This window comes from Oreochromis niloticus, linkage group LG15 (assembly GCF_001858045.2).
Source record: "Oreochromis niloticus isolate F11D_XX linkage group LG15, O_niloticus_UMD_NMBU, whole genome shotgun sequence".
In the NCBI taxonomy this organism is placed as follows: domain Eukaryota; kingdom Metazoa; phylum Chordata; class Actinopteri; order Cichliformes; family Cichlidae; genus Oreochromis; species Oreochromis niloticus.
The window spans coordinates 7,400,265-7,419,748 of NC_031980.2; the positions used below are offsets into that span (position 1 = coordinate 7,400,265).

Consider the following 19,484-nt stretch of genomic DNA (forward strand, 5'->3'; position numbering starts at 1 on the left):
GGGGTGATTTGTCAGCGGCATCTGTTTTAAAAGAACAGTTTGACATTCGGGGATATACGCTTTGTTCACTTTGTGGTTGCAAGTTAAATTAGAAGATCAATACCACTCTCATATTAGTCTGCTTAATATAAAAACTGCAGGCAGAGCGTGGCTGGATAAATTAACTAACAACACGATGAGAGAGGTATCCATCACGCTTCATGCCCAAAATGTCAAACTTTCCTTTTGATGATTTGAAATTGTTGATGTTGTCCGGGATACTTAAAAGGCCCAATCGTTTTGCCTTGTGGAGAAGAAATTTAACATTTTCTATTAATCAATTTCAGAAGCTTTTTATGGGAATGAGCCTTTTAAGTGTAATGGTTATATGTTCACCAATTTCCTCAATGATTGATTGAACCAACTACTCGAGGCTTACCGTCAGTGGTTCCATGGTCTGACATGGATAAGGAATCTACTGTACCTGGAGTGAGCCAAGCCAACCAACATTTTTTTTTCAGTAGGAGAGAAGTTTGTTTCTACAGCTGATAAACACAACTTATCAGTTTCCATGTGTGCTAACTGTTTTATTTATTTATTTTTTTTTAAAAAGAAGTGGATAATTGACAGAAAAAGACAGTCCATCAGTAAGAGGACTAAAGTTTTACTTACATTGCTGGCTGGGGTCTGATTCTGTTGTCATCTTGACATAATTGGTGGGCAGCAACCCTGTGACCCTGTTGGCTTCTCCTTTCCACCAGTCGGGGTTGGTCTTGTCGAGGATGTTGATCAGCTGACCCTTGGAGAAGCTCAGCTCGTCCTGATTGGCAGCCGTGTAGTCGTACATTGCAATAACTTGGCATACTGAGGGAACAGAGTTGACATATGAAGTTTAATCTGTAGTTGTAGATTTGTAGAATGACCCAATGAGGGCCAATATATAAAAAACAGAAGTAAGAAAGCCTTAAAGAGACCAAAATGACATTAAAAGAAGGTGAAAATAAAGATTAAATACCAAAAAGTGAAACTCCCAAATGGTTTCCCTTGAGCACCAAACATTTAAAAATACTGGCAGCCTCCAGTCTTAAGCCTCAGCCTCATAGTAGATGCACCCCTGTGGTATCAATTTGAAAATCCTCTGTGGTTTTTTAGAAAATTTGACCACTTATCTTGACCTTGAGGTTGAGGTTACTGAGATTTCTAGTAGATGCATCTATGATCTGAATTTCAAAATCCTACGTTGCCTTGTTCTTGAGTTGTCGCATTCACAAACTTGGGTGCTCAAGCTGCCCACCCGGCCGGGCGACAACAATACCCCATCAGTCTTTTACGGCTGAGAGATTTAACCACCTTTTATTTATCATTCTACCATTTTATTTCTGCATATTTATTTATTTAGCCACAGACATTCATGCACGGACATGCACCGGCATGTGCATGGCAAACACGAGCACAAACACTTTCCTCTCAATCACTATTTATTTATTATTTATTTAGCATATTTAGCCACAGACCAGTCTCAACAGTCACCTCAAGAGGAGTTCGTGCTGGATTTTGGTCATTTTTAAGGCAGAGCCCTAGAATGCTATATGGCACTGCCAGGAACACTAGCTGTGTAGCCTGTTTGAGCTAATGCTTGCAGGCTGTCATTGGCAGGCATCTGTTTGGAGAACTAAAATTGTCTGTGACTCATTTCTCCTAAAAGCTATTGATATAATTAATGGCAAATACTGCCTAGTCTATTTGCACTACCTGGGCACATCTCATGCAAACATATTTGCACTTGTGTGTAATTCCACGTCACTGCATTCATTTTTGAGTTGCTGTTGGTGATTCATTGTGTGGACTCCTAAAACTAAAACCATCGCCATCTGCTTCTGCTGCTTCTATGATCAGTGCTAAATGCTGAATGTTAGCAGGCTAAGAGAGGAACCATGGTAAGTCTGTCTGCTAAATATCAGCATGACAGAATAAGCAGAGCTTATTGCTCCATTGTAAATGACAAAATAACAGAAATGACACTGAAAGATTATGTTCTGTCAGCTGAAATTTGATACAGGAATTTATGATTAATGAGCATTTTTACCAAATTATTTTCAAAGTCATAGACATAAAAGCTTTCCAGCAGTTACTGTCGTGGTTGTTCAAGTAATTTCACCCTGCATTTCTCAGATAAATATACAGATTTAAAAATGTAAATACAAACCTGACTAAAACAAGCTCAATTATAGTAAATCAAATGCTGTGTTTGCCGTGTGTCAGCATTCACCTGGCAGAGGAGACGGGGAAGATTTGCTGCTGGAGGGACCCAGGAGCTTAACGTGAGAGGAATGAAACCAGCCTCTCTGCCGCTTTTTACCCCGAGCCTGGAGGGGAGAGAAGAGCCAGTGAGAGTGAATCAATCTTCTGCTGGATCGTTTCTGAATCCTAAATCGAAACATTAATTGATGAATTGATTTTTTGACAGGCAGAGTTTTGAACCTTGAGAACGCTCCCTCATGATGGGAATGTACATTCACTCTATAAATCAAACCAAAGCTCAGCTGAAGTCTCTGAAACAACCGCAGTATTGCAAGCTGCTGAGGGTAATGCACAGATTGACAAAGCTGTGGAAATCCTCTGTTCTCGGACACTCTTATTCATATTGACTTATTGTCCGAACGTACTAACAGCAAATATGACTTCTGCTGTCGCATTACTGAAAGCACTCAGAGCTTTAACTCAAACTACAGCTGCAGCCTCAGCACGAAAACAGGCAGAGAGAGATGACCCTTCAATTTGATGACCTTTGTCGACGACGGCACTGTTATTACTCCTGTAACCTTCCCGCCCACCCCTCATCAGCTCTCTATTGGTCTGACTCGTCAGCAGATACAAACTCATCCTTATAGCTGAATGCTCCTGCATCCTGACCTCTCACTGCTACACATGAACGGCCTTACAGTCAGCACTGTTAATGCTCTTTTAACCTCTCATCAGCTCTCCACTGATTGGACACATCAGTACCTGCTCCTACTTGCAATACACTCATGGTGGATTAAATTAAACAAGTAAATGACACTCATTTTCCATTATACCTTAATTTGTTGATTGCTTTTTGCCATTTGACTGATTAACTAGTTTATTAAAACATCCATAGTGATAATGTCTTGATTTTGTTTGCTCATTTTGTCTGTCTATCCAAAACCAAAAGTTCAGTTTATTCTCACTAAAAAGACTGAACAAATCTCAGGCATTTTTCCTTACAGGACCACCTTAATATTTAAGGAAATATCCACACATCTCCACTGTAATTTCCTCCACAATCATTCTGCTTCGCGTCTAATAGCAACAATTTTTTCATGACCTTTTGTTAATAAAGCTTTTCATTCTCGTCGCCATATAATCCAGTAGGTGTCACATTAAAATGTTCTAAATTCCTTTCACACAGAGGCAGAAATGTGTCATTTGCAACCGGGAGGTGGATTTAGGAGAACAATGACTCATTAATTGTGCTTACACAGCGCTCTGCGGTGCAATTGACCTTCTGCACTTGCAGCCAAAGTAAAAATTTCTAGCTGAAATTATAATTTTTCTGCTGCTAACTGTTTCAATTTATCCTTGGCTCTTAAAAAAAGAAAAAAAAGGCAAAAAGACTGCTGTTATAGTATAGCTTACTTGCAGTTCCCCGAGCCACCAGCCAGTGGAGTTCTTGGCCAGGACCACGATCAGTTGCCCCGGAGACAGGCGAAGCTGATGCATCATTGAGGCCCCAGTGGGGGTGACTGCCTGCGCAACTTCTGTTGACCAACCAGAAAAAGCCAACAATGAATTTCGATCATTTAAACGTCAAGAGAATAACAGAATGAATCATCAAACACCGACTGAGTGTCTGCCTGTGTGTTCATTCTCACCAGGTTTCTTGGTTGGACCTCCAGGTCTTGATGTCTAAAGTTAACAAATGAAATGTAAAGCAGAAATAATGTAATAATTTAATTTGGCAATTTTTTCACATTAACTCAGCTTGACTCACCTCTGGCAGTTCTACAGGTCGGACGTAGTTGGAGGGAAAGAGCCCTGTCTGGTCCCCGATGCATCCTCGCCACCACTCTCCTTCTTTCTCCAACACCAAAACAACATCCCCCTCGACAAACGTCAAGTCCCCAACCTCTGGGCTCTCATATGTATACAAGGCCACGTATTCTGGTAAGGACAACAATAGCACCAGTTAGGAAACCTTCGCTGACTTTAACTAGACACCTTATTTTCCACAGATAAACTACTCTTACCTTCTAGCTGAACTGAATCGGATGTGTCCAACGCATCCACACTATGATGGGAACAACACATGGTGAAGTAAGTCTTTCAGTTGTTAAAGGTTTTACACAAAAGGGATGTGCGTCTTCTTACTCTGTATTGCCAGCCGTCTCCAAAGCGACGTAACTTTTGGGGAACCATCCCTGCATCCCGTTGATCTGCCCCAGCCACCAATCGTCCCTCTGCTGCAGCACGCTGATGATGTCTCCCTGCGAGAAGCTGAGCAGCGTGGTGATGACGTCTGTCGCCGAACTGCCTGAAAGGCTGAGGTGAGTTTCTGAAGTGGCTGACCATGACGAGAGGGCCCGAGCGAGCAGAGGAACGGAGGACTGAGGAGTGTGATCAGAGGAACAGCGATCTGTCACCATGGGTACATCTAAGAAATCAATCACTAGACGCTCCCCTCCCCTGGACTTGCAACACAGCTAATTTCACCTTTGGACCATGGGACATGACCTACAAACGCTAGAACTGCCAACACTAATGTCATCAGACATCTGTAAATATGTGTGTGACCCACAGAGAGTCAGAGAGAAGAACTCCCATCAGAGAAAAGCTATAAATATACAGCCGTGCTGCTTCTGAAGATGTGTGTTGATGTCAGCAGACCTATTTCTGATCATGCCACAGTCTAGATATACACTACTATAATAACACAGATACACTAAGAAGGGAAACATGAAGATTAAATGATCTCATGAACTTTTTTCAGTAACAGAGTGATAACTTTTAGCCATGCAGTGAATGTGCTCTCTTGGTTGAATTAACCAGCAACTAAAGGGCAGATGTGCCCTTGTGAGATCAATCTACAACAGCCATGGTGATTCCTGTTTTTGTCACGGTTTGTGGAGATTGAGAGGTGTGGACCCAGGCGCAGACAACGATGCAGGAGAGGGTGTTTCAAACTGAAAATGAGCCTTTATTGTGGCTGTAAGAATAACTACAAAACCACTAAGAAAACCTAAACTGGGGACAGCTAAATATGAAACAAGAAACAAAACTAAACAGCCCGAAACATGGACACATAGCTGGAGAAACACTGGGGAAGATGAACAGGATGACCAACAAGCATAATACACAGAATGATACGCAGACCCTTCAACGAAGAACAGAGGTAACCACACACTAATTATACACAAGGTAACAAGGAAATGGCACACAGGAGGGAGACACAGCTGAACCTAGTTAGACAAGACAACGGGGAAGCAAAACCCAAAACACTGAACACCGGACGGGGGACTCTCCAAAGTAAAACAGGAAATACAAGACAGAAAACCACAATTCCCAGAATAAAACTTAAACCAAAAACACAAAACACTGTGTTGCAGACCGAGGACCGTGACAGTTTTTTTTTTTTAACTATAGCAACCATTACATCAATATTTTGATTTATCCAATACTGTGATTTAGTACCAGATTATTATTAAGAAATATTACCATGCCCCATGAGCTTAAATTGGACTTTGAGCTTACTGGTAATTGGCCGGTTTTACAAGTAAGTCCATAATTTGTTGGATGAAGACACATTTTATAGTTTTACCTTTGCACACCAGCACAGGGATTTTAAATGAAACAATCAATACATGATTGAAGTGCAGGCTTTCAGCTTTAATTCGAGGGGTTTTACAAATATTTTGCACAAACTGTTGACAAACTACAGCCATTTTTAATACCCACTCCCCTACAGACTAACAACATTTTAAATTTAAAGATCGTTTTTAATACTTGTATGAAAATCCTTTGTGATCAGTGACTGCCTGAAAACCCATGAACATCATGTTTCCTCCCTCTATATAGTCTGCTGGGCCTTTGCTGCAGCCACCATCAGCTACTGCTTATTTGCTTTCAGTTTTGTCTTCAGTAACTAAAAGCATGCTCTGGGTTGTTTTTGCAGTATGCTTTGGGTCGTTATCCATTTGCCCCATAAAGTGCCATCTGATTGGTTTTATAAGATATGACTGAATCTGAGCAGACAGTGCAGCCCTGTACACTTCAAAATTCCTCCTGCTACATTTATCAGCAGTCACACCATCAATATACACTAGTGACCCAGTTTCACTGGCAAACACACCCATACTATAACATTGCTTCCCCTATGTTTGACAGGCAATGTGGCATGCAGAGGATCATGAGCTGACTTTTTCAACCTAATGATGGCTTCCCTAACTTGCTCTGACTTGCTTTTTGGACCTCATATTTAACTTGTATATGTATTTACAATGCAAAGCCATAAAATCTGAACTGAATCAACTTGATCTGTTACTTTTCTGCTTCATTTGTCTTGAAATAACAAGAGAAAAGGCCTCACCTGGCCATGAAACTGCTTGTCAGTCAACTGTCCACTTATTGAGAAAATGGGTTGGTATGCAAAAATGTTGCAATTCCTAAATCCCTAAACAGCTCATGCAAATTCTTTTGTTTTTGAAGCTTTTGAATTCAAGCTCAAAGTCTGCATTTCACATACAGAGCAAAAACTATAAAAACTGTCCCACAAATTATGGATCTAACTCGATCTTGCTAACATGCTAAACTGGGAAACTTCTGGAAAACTAAAGACGTTTTTTTTTAAAAAGGCAGTAATGAAACGGGGTTTCGTTTTTGCTGCTGAAGTAGGTCACAGTAAAGTTTACCTGCTCATTATAAAGAATAAGGAGTAATCTAGCCAGGAAATAAAAGTAAACAACAGTCAGACTCTACCTGTGAAGCTTCAGATTGGACAGGAAGAGGGCTGTCACCTTTTTCCACCACATCGGGGTGTCTGGGTAAAACAAGAGGGACAAACCATTAGGGAAGGATCCAAGAAAAGAATAACAACAACCTGACAGTGCTATGGCATAAATTACAACGACCTAGGTGGCTGTTACAGACTTTCAGTCAGCAGAAAAAAAGGACCCAGACAGTTCTATCTTTAGTGCAGAGGAGCTAAAAGCCTAGAAATAATCTCAATCTGCTCCTCCTGTTTTATGTTACCTTGTGTTTAGTGGTGGTGGCAGACAGGACATTTTTCCAGGTGAAGTGGGACCACTTTGAGTCGAGGCAGGGGTCAGACATTTCTCAGCGTAACTCTGGGGGAACCAGCCCCTGTTTCCGCGGTAACTTCCGCACAACCAGCCAGGCTCACCGACCGTGTGCTCATCCACCTGCATCACGGAAAAGTTCACTCACAGTAAGTCATTTGCAGCGAGGGGATCAAGATAAACGTTTTGTTTTCCTACTGCAGTAATCAGGAGCAATTACGACTGCACAGCAACACAATTAGTGTGTTTAGACACCCATCACTCACACACACACACGCACACACACACACACACAAACACGCATCAAGGCAGTTCAGTGGTGTGTGAACAGTCCTTAATTCCTTGTTAAACTAACACTTTTGCAATTGATGCTCCTCGAGGAAACGTGGGATGGGATAACTGATTGAACTTTAACTCCATCAGTGATTACTTAAAATCAAAATATCATTATAGATTTTTAACCAGGCACAGAGGTGCAGTGGTTAGCGCTGTTGCCTCACTGTGAGAAGGTCCTGTGTTTGAATGCAGCCTGGGACTTTTCTGTGTGGTGTCTGCATGGTCACTGTGGTTAGTCTGCCTTCCTCCCACGGTCCAAAGACATGAGTGGGGTTAGGTTAACTGGTGATTCTCAACTGACTGTAAGTATGAATGCTTGTTAGCCTCTCTGTGTTAGTCCTGTGACAGATTGGTGATGTGTCTAGGGCATACCCTGCCTCTTGCCCTCTAGCAGCTGGGACAGGGTCTGGCTGGATAAGCCAATGGATGGATTATTAACCAAACCAAGAGTGAAACTCTTTCTGTATTGCTAATTCCAAAAAGTAGGCCAACACCAAAGTGCCCAAAAAAATTGCAAAAATCTGCAATCACCGCTTGAAGCTGAGTTAACCTCGTATTCTGGAACAGAAATTGACACGCTGACAATTTGGAATCGTGGCAAATGTGCCAACGCTGGCAGCTGTACTTGACCGCTGTGTCACCTTTAATAAATGGAGCCACTGAACTGGACCGTAGTTGTGGTGTTGCTGCCATTTGGTGCATTTTTTAAATGGACTGTAATGCAATTATCTAACGAGTCCGACACTGAGCCAAAAAAGCCTACGGATCAGGTCCCACAAAAACTAATTGATAATCAAAAGCAACAAGATTTTGAGTAATACCATAAAATACATTTAAAAAAGACGAATATCCTGCGTGTTTACAGCGCGAGTGTGTGCTTCGTACCTCTATGAGACAGTCTGCGTCTATACTCAGCTCATCTGCGTTGCGAGCAACGAAGGAGTACAGGGCTCTGTAGGTGCTTAGCTTGGGTGCCAACTGCTGCCCCATTTCCTGCTCTTCTTTCCTCCTCTTCTCCTCCTCAACCTCTTTCCGTCTCCTCTCTTCTTCGGCCTCCCTCCTCTTCTTCTCCGCCTCTGCCTCCTCCTCCTCTCTCCTTCTTCTTTCTTCTTCTTGTGCTTTCTCCTGGGCTGCCCGAAGGCGAGCCTGTGCCTCTCTCTCTTCCTCTTCCCTCTGTCTGGCCCTCTGCTCCTCCAGAAGCCTCCTCTGCCGAGCCTCCTCTTCCTCTCTCTCCCTCTTCTCTTGTTCCCTCCGCTCCTGCTCCCTCTTTTCTTGCTCCAGCTTTGCTTGTCTGTGGGAAGTAAATGCAGCTTAATAAAGCCACATTATGTCTAAGCAAGAGTAATACAGACAAACCCTGAGATTCACCTGGCCGCCTCTTCTTCTTCCTCTCTCCTCCTCCTTTCTCTCTCCTCCTCGCGGCGTCTCTGGAGCTCCCTCAGTTTCTCCTCTTTGACTCTGTGCAGGTCGTCCAGAACAGCCTGCTGCCTCGCCTGCTTCTCCCTCAGCTCCTGATGCCATCACAAAATTGAGTGATGCACAACACAAGGAGACATGTAAATATCTGTCTAAGACCTTTGTTCTTATCAGCCTTAAAAGTCTGAAAGAACCACAACACAACAGCTTCTGCACACGATGCACTTAGCATGACAAGTTAAACATTGTTTTGCCATTTATGATTTCTCAGAAACAGCAGCAACATTCACAGAAACACGCAGGCATGCTGTATGTGCATAGTAAGTATGAACTGAGATTTTTTTCTCTTTCTAACACAGAAGTTGTGCAGGTTAGACATTCTGTGTGCGTGCGTTTTACCCTCAGGGTGCATCCTGTTTACACAGAAAACACAGACTAGAACAAATCCCACGGAAAGAAACAACAGCGAAGAAAGAAGGCATGGTACCAAGAAAAACCTCCATTTAAAAATTATTCAAAAGAGCAGGAAAAGATGAAGGAGCAGATCAAATCATTGTGGGATGCAAAGGAAAGGAGATTTAAGATTGTTGCTTGAAGGGGGGGGAAGAAATGTACAAAGTGGGAGATGAAGCGACAGAGAAAGAGGGTTAACCTTGATGAGAAGGAAGAGCTGGCTGAGGCAGGCCAGCAGAGACAGAAGGCCTCGGAGGACACAGTCGTCCATATCCCCGAGCTATGGAAATAACAGTGTGACGATGGAGGGAGACAAAATGTTTAGACGATGGGTGAGGAGAGCAAAGAGGGAAAAGTGTGTCACAAAGGAACGGGGATAAGGGAGGGGAAGGCACGGGCAGAGACAACAAAAATACAAAGAGTAAGAAGAAACATCCAGGTAGCAGGGAGAAGAAGAAGACAAAAGAGAAAGAGAAAAAGCCAGGGGTTAAAAGCTTTAAAAGCTGCTTAAGAAATAAACAAACCAAGAGACAGAGACCAAGAGAAAGGGAGAGCAGGTGTTTTAGTGCTCCAGTTATTAACATCAGACTGATGATAAGATTCTGAGAGGACATCATTCACAGCTATCAAATTATCGGGCTGTTTGATGACAAATGACTTCAGAGACTGTATGTGTGCAAAAACAGTTTAAGTTTTCACTGCCTAAGGGGTGAAACTCTAGAGCTATTGTGACCAGTTGAACAAGATTTCACAGCAAGTTGAAAACGCCCTGTTTTTGTGCTATTTAATATCAAGTCAGAGCTGTGGGACAAAAACAACAGTATGCTTTTGCTTCATTTAACATCAGTGCAATCCATCTTAAAGCAATTTTACCTTATTTTGCTGCACAGTTATATTCACTACTATGAAACTTCTCTTGCAAAAAATGTTGATGCTAAATAAAGTCGGGGTATGAAAAACCCAACTTTAGCCTTAAAGTTAGTTTCATCAAGAAATAGTTTCAGATTGTGATGAATGATATTAAAGAACTGCCAAGGGAGGGAGCTTAGTGTGCTACATACACGTCTCGGTACAAATACAGAATATAAAGTGCTTCCTATAATTTATGGGTGATATCAGAGGCTATGTTCATTTTTTTCCCCTACAACTTTGGTCTGAATGAGTCTGTAGTGGCCTGAACCAAACACTGACCTTAAGCTCCTTATTGTACTGCTCCATCTGCGTCAGTTTGTCTGTCGTTTCCCTTTCCAGGATGTCAAGCTGGTCCTTCAGCCTCCGGCAGTTTACAGTCTTCTCCGTCACAGTCCCGGTCAGGGAGGTCAAAGTCACAGCTACAAAGATCAGAGGTCAGAGACATGTCAGACCAGCGGCCAGTGACTAATGTGTCTGTGTGACGTGAGAGGAGGCATTTGTCACCCACACGGGAGTTTGTTGAGGCTGATGTTTCGCAGCTTCTCACACAGTCTCTGTTGTTCTGGAACCAGCTGTGAGAGCTTCCTCTGCCACTCCTGCGACCAACCGAGAGGATGCGTAAACAGAGCGCGTAAAAACACACATGCAGAAAGATGACAGGGCAGAAAACAGATGAGAAACATTTCTGTTAACCTCAAACTCGAGCTGAAGCGCGTTAATCTCTGCAACGCGGGTGTCCCTCTTCTGATTGACGAGGTCCAGCTCAGCCTTCTGAATCCGCCTCTTGCTCTGAGCGTCGCGGAGACGGTCTGAGATCTGCTTGTGCTTGTTCCCCTGTGAGACCAGGTAAATGATATCATGGTGCACCCATGCTTTGATTAACACTGTAAATTGTAAGTGTAATTATTTATCAGTAATGTAGCCTCACCACAGCCTGTAGCTCCAACTCCAGACTCTTCTTTTTCGCCCTTAGTCGAGAGATCTCCTCTTGCTCCCCCTCTTTCTTCCTGCCCAGCTCCTCTCTTTTCGCACGCTCCCACTCTTCCCTCCGCTGGCGCTCCATCTCCTGCTTCGCTGCCTGGAAGTATGAAGAAAGAAGGTTATCAGAGAAGACAATTGATTCCAGACAGCATCACCCGACTGCTCCAGCACTCACCTCCTTCCTCTCCAGCTCTCTCAGCCTCTCCTCTTCCCTTTGTCGCTCCATTTCTCTCTGCCTCTCCAGCCGCCTCTCCTCCTCCAGCCTCCTTCGGTTCTCCAGCTCCCTGGCCTCCCTCTCCCTCCGTTCTTGAGCCTCTCTCTCCTCCCTCTCTCTCTTCTCCTTCTCCTTTTTCTGCTGCTCCTCAAGAGCTAGACGTCGTTTCTCCAGCTCTGCGCTTCCCCTTGCAAAGTTCTCCTTCAGCTTGTCCTCAAAGGACACTAAGAGGAGAGGAAAGAGATAGGTGTATTACAAAGGAAGACAGAGGACGTCCAATGGAACAAAACATGCAGAATTCACAAAGCCATACCGCTGCTCTTGTTCTTTTGAGCAGGTTCTACCTCTGCTGTGTCTATTAAACAGGGAGTTACGTAGGGCCCCGTTCCATTAACAAGCTCATTGGACTTAATTCCTCCTCTGTAACAAAAGCAAAAAGAACATTTGTTCATTTATTTGTTTGGTTAATTTTTTAAAAAATTGTAAATGAATCTCTGTGTTACCTCAGAGAGGGTGGTACTAGGTCTTGTGGCAGAGTGAGCGGTAGAGGGCGACCTGTCTTAGCCATGTCCACCAGGTGCATGGCCAGAATGAACTCATCAGCCTGCAGCTGGCCATCCTTATCCACATCTGCCAAGGTCCTGCAGACAAATCACACAGTGCTATGTGTCAATAAGAACATCATGGTGAGAAGATAATGAAGTTAGAGATTTTTCACTGGAAGCAGCCTTCTGCTGTTTCCTGCATTGGGACAGTAGTGGAGGGAAACTTGGGATATAAATCAAGAGTACTGGGCTCACAGACATTCATCAGCTGATAAAGCGGAGGAGAATGAGAGGATCATCATTGCAAACAAATGGTTTCAGATAATAAGTAATGTTCTTAGTACTGTCAGATATTACAGCTATAACGTTTATAAAATACTACTGAGTCTTATTACTTCAAGTGTGTTATTTGCTCTTTTTGAGGCTCACAGTTCCAATATAATACAGCACTATGCAAAAGTCGTGAGTCACCCCTCATTTCTTTATATTTTGCTGCCAAGGAGCCAGACATTAGTCTAAAATTTAAAGTGGTTTTGTGCACTAGTTCTCCAGGCTTTCTGGAAGTCTTTTTCTTTAGATGTCGGCTGCTTTTTAACTCATTTTCAGTCTAATCCATGTATTAGCCATTTTCAGACTTTTTTGTTGTTGCGGTTGTTTTTTTAAGCCACTTAACTCGGACCTATGAATTATTCAACCATGAAAAAGGTGTGCTAGCTCAAGGGATAAACTAGTGTTGGGTGCACGCATAACATAAAACTTTGTCCTAAATTGTCTGTTTAGGCACTTTGTTACCAGCAGCCTGTGTCAAACAGACAGAGAACAGGCAGCCAGCATCCTGATTTCTTGAATGTCCTTTGCTTAAGGAACATGTTGAAGAATAAACATGGTCATATCAAATATTGACTTTTAAGCTTGCTCAAACATACATGTTTGCACCTATTTCCCATTTCCTAACAGTATGAAGAAATGAGGGGTGGCTCAAGATTTTTGCACAGTACTGTATAGTCAAATTAGAAATGCTTCAAAGCCAGCTTTATAAGTGGTTAAACTCTTTTAACACAGTCAGTGTTGGTATTTATGTTGTCTGCAGAGCTCAATTTTATTATTGAAGCACATAATCAATTATCTGACCAGTAAAGAGTGGTACACAGTATTTCACTTAACATAGTTCCATGCTTTTACTTAAGTAAACTCTCCTCTTAGCCCTAGTTTAGAATTTCCTAATTTTACCCGTAATCTTTAACTTAAAACAGACTTCACAGACTTTGAGGTCTTGAAAAAAATAGGGGAAGTGGCAAAAGGGTCCTCACTTTACCAAAATGTCCTTACTCCAATGGTCATAAATTGTCACTGGTCCTCACTACGATAGATAGGCAAGAGCATACACAAACATACACACATTACACTCACCAGATGGTAGCTAACTGAGTCTGCGTCAGATTTGATGCCATCAGTGCATTTCTAACCTGAGGTCCTGCAAAGTAACACGTAGATCAGATCAGAACAGCAAAGTGAACTCTTACAGTGAATATGTTTGTGTGCTTTCCAAGTTCTGTTAAGTGCAGTTAAGAGCAATTACAGGAGAACGCGAGTGCATGTGTGCAAAGTGAAACTGACCCCAGAGTGTTCGCTTTTAAACTCTGACGGGAGCACTCATGTGGAGCCTAGTGGTCCTGAGAATTTCGTGTTTGTTTAGGTTCATGCGTGTATGTTTGTGTGTGCACAGGACTTACCCGATAAGTAGCCGGTCATGAGCTTGTCTAGTGTGTTGAACTGCTGACGGTACTTGAGTCTTGAGGCCTGGGGAACGGCCCAATCACTTGCGCCCATCTTTGGGGAGTTGCTGGCCAAAGATGTGGTGGAGGAAGAGTTGGAACTGTGGTAAGAGACAAGAAAGGTGTGTCTATATGTCAACAAATCACCTAAAGGGAACTGAAAAAATATTATTATTATTATATTATATATGATCAGCCTTTTTCTTTCTCCTTAGGCCACTAATTGCTTGGAGACTCCCCGGTGTTATTTCTCAGCTCTTAATTAACTGCAGAATAAGCTGGCGCAAACAGCTAAGCAGACAATGACTTTTGGACAATGAAATAAGACAGCAACATACTTTCAGGTTATCATAATCAGCCATTCGGTGGGGTGCGGTGGTTGAATTGTTAGCGCTATCAAGTGGCTGGCTCAAACTGGGTTTACTCTAGGTCCTTATTCTTACAGTCCAAATACATGCATGTTAGGTAACTATTGATTTGTGGATATGAAGCAGATAAAGTGCTTAAAGTTTATAGAATAAATCATGTTATAAATGGTTACATTTGGCTAGTAGTCAGTGAGACAAGAAAAGTGCTATATAAATACCAGTCCATAATGAGTATGCCAGACCACATGATAGTCATGGTTGAAAATTGTAGCTGAGTGGGAACTTGCAACACTCATTAAGGTTTCAGCAAGACAACAGGAGATGCCAAAGCATTGTTTTTCTGGGTGTATATACGCACAGTAATAAGACTGCGGAAGTACAGACCGGAAAAACCTCAAAGAACTACCACGCATCTGTCCTAATATTAGAAAGTCTAACAGCTAGAACTGAAAGTTAAAAGCAGCTGTGGGATTAAACTACATCTATTGTACTTCTTGGTATTCTGGTGCCCTTAATAATGCTTTCCTTACCACCTACACCTGAGGTCAGGGCTTATTGTGTGAAGCGCTAAGCTATTCAAAACAATGAAATCAGATACTATTTGCGTTCTTTTCCCAAACCCACTCAAAACACCATGAGGTGGACAAAGGATATTAGATATTCAAGAGGACTTGGCTGTCAGAGAAACTGCAAGAGGACCTTCCAAACCTTGGCAGATATTAAAGTACATCATACCAAAACGGAGATGAAAGCTTCACTGGCACATAAGTAAAACTACAAACCCTTCTAGTCGCAGTCTTATATTTCATTTTAGACATGAGCTAAAATTCAATTTTGATTTCATTTTAGAAGTGAGCAGGCCCAAAAACAAAGAAAAAAAACATCTGTTCAGTGGGCACAAAACGGTATGAAATGACACACTAGGAGATCATTGATGTGATGGCCTAATTCCCCTAAAGTCACCAGCTAAAAAAACAAACAAAAACCCCACATATTTTAAGCTGCAGCAGCAATTTGGGATTATTTCTGGTGAGGAAGATTCAAGTAACTTATTTAACATTTTGTTTGCCTGTTTTATGTTACCTAATATCTTACACTGAATAGGAATGACTGAAATGGGGACACAGTGGCTTATGGAGACCACAGGGACCAATGATCCCTGGCCTATCTACCTTATGTCTAGGTGACTATAGACAGATGACTATATAACATTTACAAAAAAAACCATTGTAGTTGTTCAGAAAAATAGTCATGACTAATAAATCTTCATAGCATTCTAAGCATTTAAGATTTATAATGACCTCGCCCATTGAGAATGCTTTTGGATTCCTGTTCTCTGACGTTTTTGACTCTAAACAAGACAACTTCCTGCTATTGCCAAAACCCTGTGATTTTGAAATGTTTTTCCTGTACTCAGTGTTATCTGGGAGTTTCATCTCTGTTTGTGCTCTAATTCTCAACCCTTTCCTGCAAAAATGCCGCTTCTGTGTAAGCGCTGAAATCATGGCATGACTGCATCTGTCTGAGTGCTCAAACAAGTGTGTGTAGATAACAAACGGGATGTTTTAAAACCAGTAAACCCTAAATTTAACTGACATAAATATTTCTAAATTCGTCTTTCAGCATGACTTCACTTCACTCAAAGGAGCTCTACTGGATTGAGATCTTGCTTGTTTGAAAGTATTTTCCTAGAGCACAAGCACATCTTTATTACATGCTAACAACAGTTTAGTAATTTGCTCAGTAATAATCTCACCTGCTCGATCCCAGGTCGAGTAGAGAGTTGGCCTTTGACATGCCAGTGGACGGGGAGAAGGCCATAGGAGAGGAGAAGCCAGAGAGAGGAAGTCCTGTAAATGCAGTTGGAGACACTCTGTTAATAGTAAAATCTCCATCTGAGAAATTCAAGAGAATGTTTCAGTTTACACATGGTACCATATCCAGAACGTGTACACCCTTTTCTTTAATAGATCAATTTATGACATTCTGCGAACATGCAGACCGCTGCTGCCCTTGGTGGTATGTACATCTAATCTTATCTCCTCATACTTTACAGTCGCTGCACACAGACCTCAACCAGCAAGGTTATTGACATCTCGGTAAGAGATTGTGGTTGGCTGCAACCACTTGCTAAAGAGAGTCTCAAGAGCTGTGGCACTGATATATTTTCATCAGAGAGGGAGAGAGAGAAAAATGGAGGAGGAACACCAAATAAAAGGCTAATCTCACACTAACTCTTATTAGATTGCTCATTTCACAGCCAGAAATCGTACTTGAACAGACTGAGTAAGATTAAAGCGAATGGCCAGGGAACAGATGTAGGAGGTGAGAAATGAAGAGAACAGACTGAGATGTAAGAGAAATCCAAACAGAAGAACTGCTAATGTATATATATATATATATATATATATATATATATATATATATATATATAACATATATGTTCCCACATTTGATATAAATTAACTTTCCTATCTGAACTGCAGCAAACACTGAGCGTGTGAAAAGCTGCAGTGCTGCATAACACACACACACACATATATATATATATATATACACACACAGATATGCCTATACTAAATGCAAAGCATGCACGCATCACAAGACCAATATAAGACTTGAGGGAGTAGAAAGATAAGGTGCAGCCCTTTCATGTTCGAAGCGTAATCCTCACTGCATTACTGCACCACTGAAGCTCAGGACATGATTAACTGACCCTTAGACATAAAATATTAACAAATTATATGAAAAATCCTGTATGCACCCTGCTCCATACTGTTCAACAAAAATCTCATCTCCCTGTAAAGCTGCTAAAAAAGCATGAGCACAGAAGTTGCAAATTTCAGCTTTACCAAAAGACAAATCTGCTTATTTCATATCACACACATCCAAGTCATGTTACTGAATTAGGCCAAACATTTATGTTAGGTAAACTGGGGTTAGTTGATTAGCTGACAGGTGATTTTTGGTTTATTTATTTATTTTTACTTTGCAGAGAGCTGGTTCTGGTGAATCATTGTAAACGTTTTTGGTGGTGAAGATGGTGGCGATACTTAAAGTTTTGCAAATAGAAAAAGTATGTGTTTCAAAGTTGGAAAATATTTGGAAATATGATGAGGCTAACATAACTGAAACAATCTGATCATTTAAATGGATGCTACTTATTGGAGCCATACTGATATATGAGTTTTAAGACGATATCTAGTCATATAAAAAGCAGATAATTCGATATAATTGTTTTTTTTTTAATTTTAACAAGTTTTTAAATCAATTTTTGGCAAAATCACTGTTATTCTTCAACATAGTCTAAATTATCTTAGGTCAACTGTCAAAGCTCTTCTTTGGACGACGGAGGTCTTTTGTTCCATTCATAATCTGTTTATGACAGGCTGCGAGTAACAAAGTGCATAAAGAGTCAGGCTCTAATTTTTTTGGTACTTTGTAAAATCTTCCTACTATACTGGTTTGTTATTCAGCTTTTTGCTGAGTGTCATTTTTAAAGGAATTTATAATATCGGTTTAAGCTAGCAATAAGTGCAATCAGGTCATGGGACCTTGTTATGCAATGTGCAAAGTTATGAGCAGATTACAACTGCAGTGGCTTTATTTGCTTGTGAACAAGATAACATTGATGTGTGCCACTGAAATATCCTTGTTAAGTAAAATGAAATGAAATGGCTCTGGAGCATGACTCAATATCTTCAGCCTATGTTCACTTTTAAGCCCATTGCTGGAGCTAATGCATTGATGAAATTTCCCCTTGTGGGACTAATAAAGGTATATCATATCATTATCTATTTTGTTTTGCCCAGAATGGTTCTACTGCAGAACCAACCTGCGTTGTTAGGAACGAGTGGTGGGGTGAGGAGGGTGCCGTTGTGGAGCCCAGAGTTTCCAAGTGGGGCGATAAGTGGCAGAGTCACAGGCGTTGGCACCAGGGGTTGCATTGAGGGCATGGGGGGGTTAACTGGGATGGGTGTGAGGATGGGCATGGCTGACATAGCTGACATGGATGACAGACCAATTGACAGGTTTGGCATAGAACCCATTCCTATATGGAGGAAACACACAAAAAAAATCAATCATTTTGTAATTTTTTCAAATGCATAATTATCTCATTTTGGAGAAAAAAAAATGCTTGTACCAAATCGTGCTGAGGAAGCAATGGTTGAACCGCAATTGGAAGCAGGAGGCTGCTTCATGACGACTGGCAAGGCGGAGGGCAAGTTGCGTCCTTGAAGTTTAAGTTTAATGAGCTTCATAGCAATGGAAAACTCCAGTTTGTCCATTTTCCCATCACTGTCCATGTCGGCTAAGTTCCTAAAGGAGGGGAAGAAGAAAATCTGGAGTATATAATGATCCGTGTGTAGCAAAGTGTACAGTCCTATTTTTCTTTCCCTCTTTATTGAAACAATAGAAAAAAAATCACTGGGGACAAGGTTGTGGTGGGATTGAATTCCAGTCTCATTTTACACACACACACACACACACACACACACACACACACACACACACACACACACACAGACAGAAAGCGTGTTCTAATTACAGGACGCCCCCGCCCTCTCTTCACTCACATAGTTTACTAGGTGTGGCAGGCTGTGAAGGAAATAAATGCTCAACAGGAAGCTGAACGCAAGCCAGTGTAACAAACTCCCTCTGACCAAAAGCAAATCTTGGACCTACTGACCCACTTGCTCCTGCTCAGCATTGAGTTGTGACAAGGACTTTGCCAAGCTGTCAGTCGGTGCTTACCAAATCTCAGCCAGGACAGAAGCAGGCAGGCCAGACTGCAGGAAGAATTTTCTTGCTTGTTCTCCTGCAGGTAAACAAAAAAAACATATGCAGCTCACTTACTGCTAATGACACTACCTCCTGTTAAACAGAAGCAAGTTTGTGGTCTGTTTCTTATGAGAACAGCCTACCTGAGATGTAACCGAGGACGGGGGAGAGGGTCTCAAACTGTTTGTCATGTTTCGCCCTCTCCTCCGGAGTAACGGCCCACACACTGGCTCCACCTGGACAAAACCGAGACACAGTTGTGATATTTTAAATTCTAAACAAAAAGTGACATTAATGTTGTTGATGTGAGTCCAGTTAAAAAAAAATATAAGTGCTAGTAATAACAGGAAGTATTGTGATACATTGTGAGTTCACAACCCTTTTTTGGGTCTTGGCTCTTTAATAATAAT

At 41.7% G+C, this 19,484-nt stretch overlaps 1 protein-coding gene across 6 annotated transcripts in view; it reads right to left on the reverse strand.

Moving 5' to 3' along the window:
• The window catches only part of itsn2a (intersectin 2a), a 46,138-nt gene that overhangs the window by 7,712 nt on the left and 18,942 nt on the right, over positions 1–19,484 (reverse strand). For 2 of the 6 annotated variants that reach the window (XM_025899292.1, XM_025899293.1), the window contains exons 3-29: positions 19,218–19,310; positions 19,048–19,111; positions 18,437–18,612; positions 18,128–18,343; positions 16,049–16,142; positions 13,883–14,025; positions 13,560–13,623; positions 12,108–12,245; positions 11,918–12,024; positions 11,566–11,828; positions 11,338–11,487; positions 11,103–11,243; positions 10,918–11,005; positions 10,689–10,828; positions 9,697–9,777; positions 8,997–9,139; positions 8,514–8,919; positions 7,246–7,415; positions 6,973–7,033; positions 4,369–4,604; positions 4,248–4,288; positions 3,992–4,161; positions 3,873–3,906; positions 3,637–3,758; positions 2,249–2,345; positions 652–843; positions 419–463 (exon numbers count right to left, since the gene is read on the reverse strand). In XM_025899292.1, coding sequence (XP_025755077.1) covers positions 419–463; positions 652–843; positions 2,249–2,345; positions 3,637–3,758; positions 3,873–3,906; positions 3,992–4,161; positions 4,248–4,288; positions 4,369–4,604; positions 6,973–7,033; positions 7,246–7,415; positions 8,514–8,919; positions 8,997–9,139; positions 9,697–9,777; positions 10,689–10,828; positions 10,918–11,005; positions 11,103–11,243; positions 11,338–11,487; positions 11,566–11,828; positions 11,918–12,024; positions 12,108–12,245; positions 13,560–13,623; positions 13,883–14,025; positions 16,049–16,142; positions 18,128–18,343; positions 18,437–18,612; positions 19,048–19,111; positions 19,218–19,310 — 3,675 coding nt within the window. The remainder of the gene's footprint in view (positions 1–418; positions 464–651; positions 844–2,248; positions 2,346–3,636; positions 3,759–3,872; positions 3,907–3,991; positions 4,162–4,247; positions 4,289–4,368; positions 4,605–6,972; positions 7,034–7,245; positions 7,416–8,513; positions 8,920–8,996; positions 9,140–9,696; positions 9,778–10,688; positions 10,829–10,917; positions 11,006–11,102; positions 11,244–11,337; positions 11,488–11,565; positions 11,829–11,917; positions 12,025–12,107; positions 12,246–13,559; positions 13,624–13,882; positions 14,026–16,048; positions 16,143–18,127; positions 18,344–18,436; positions 18,613–19,047; positions 19,112–19,217; positions 19,311–19,484) is intronic. The other 4 variants (XM_025899295.1, XM_005449596.3, XM_025899294.1 and 1 more) reach the window with 4 other exon arrangements.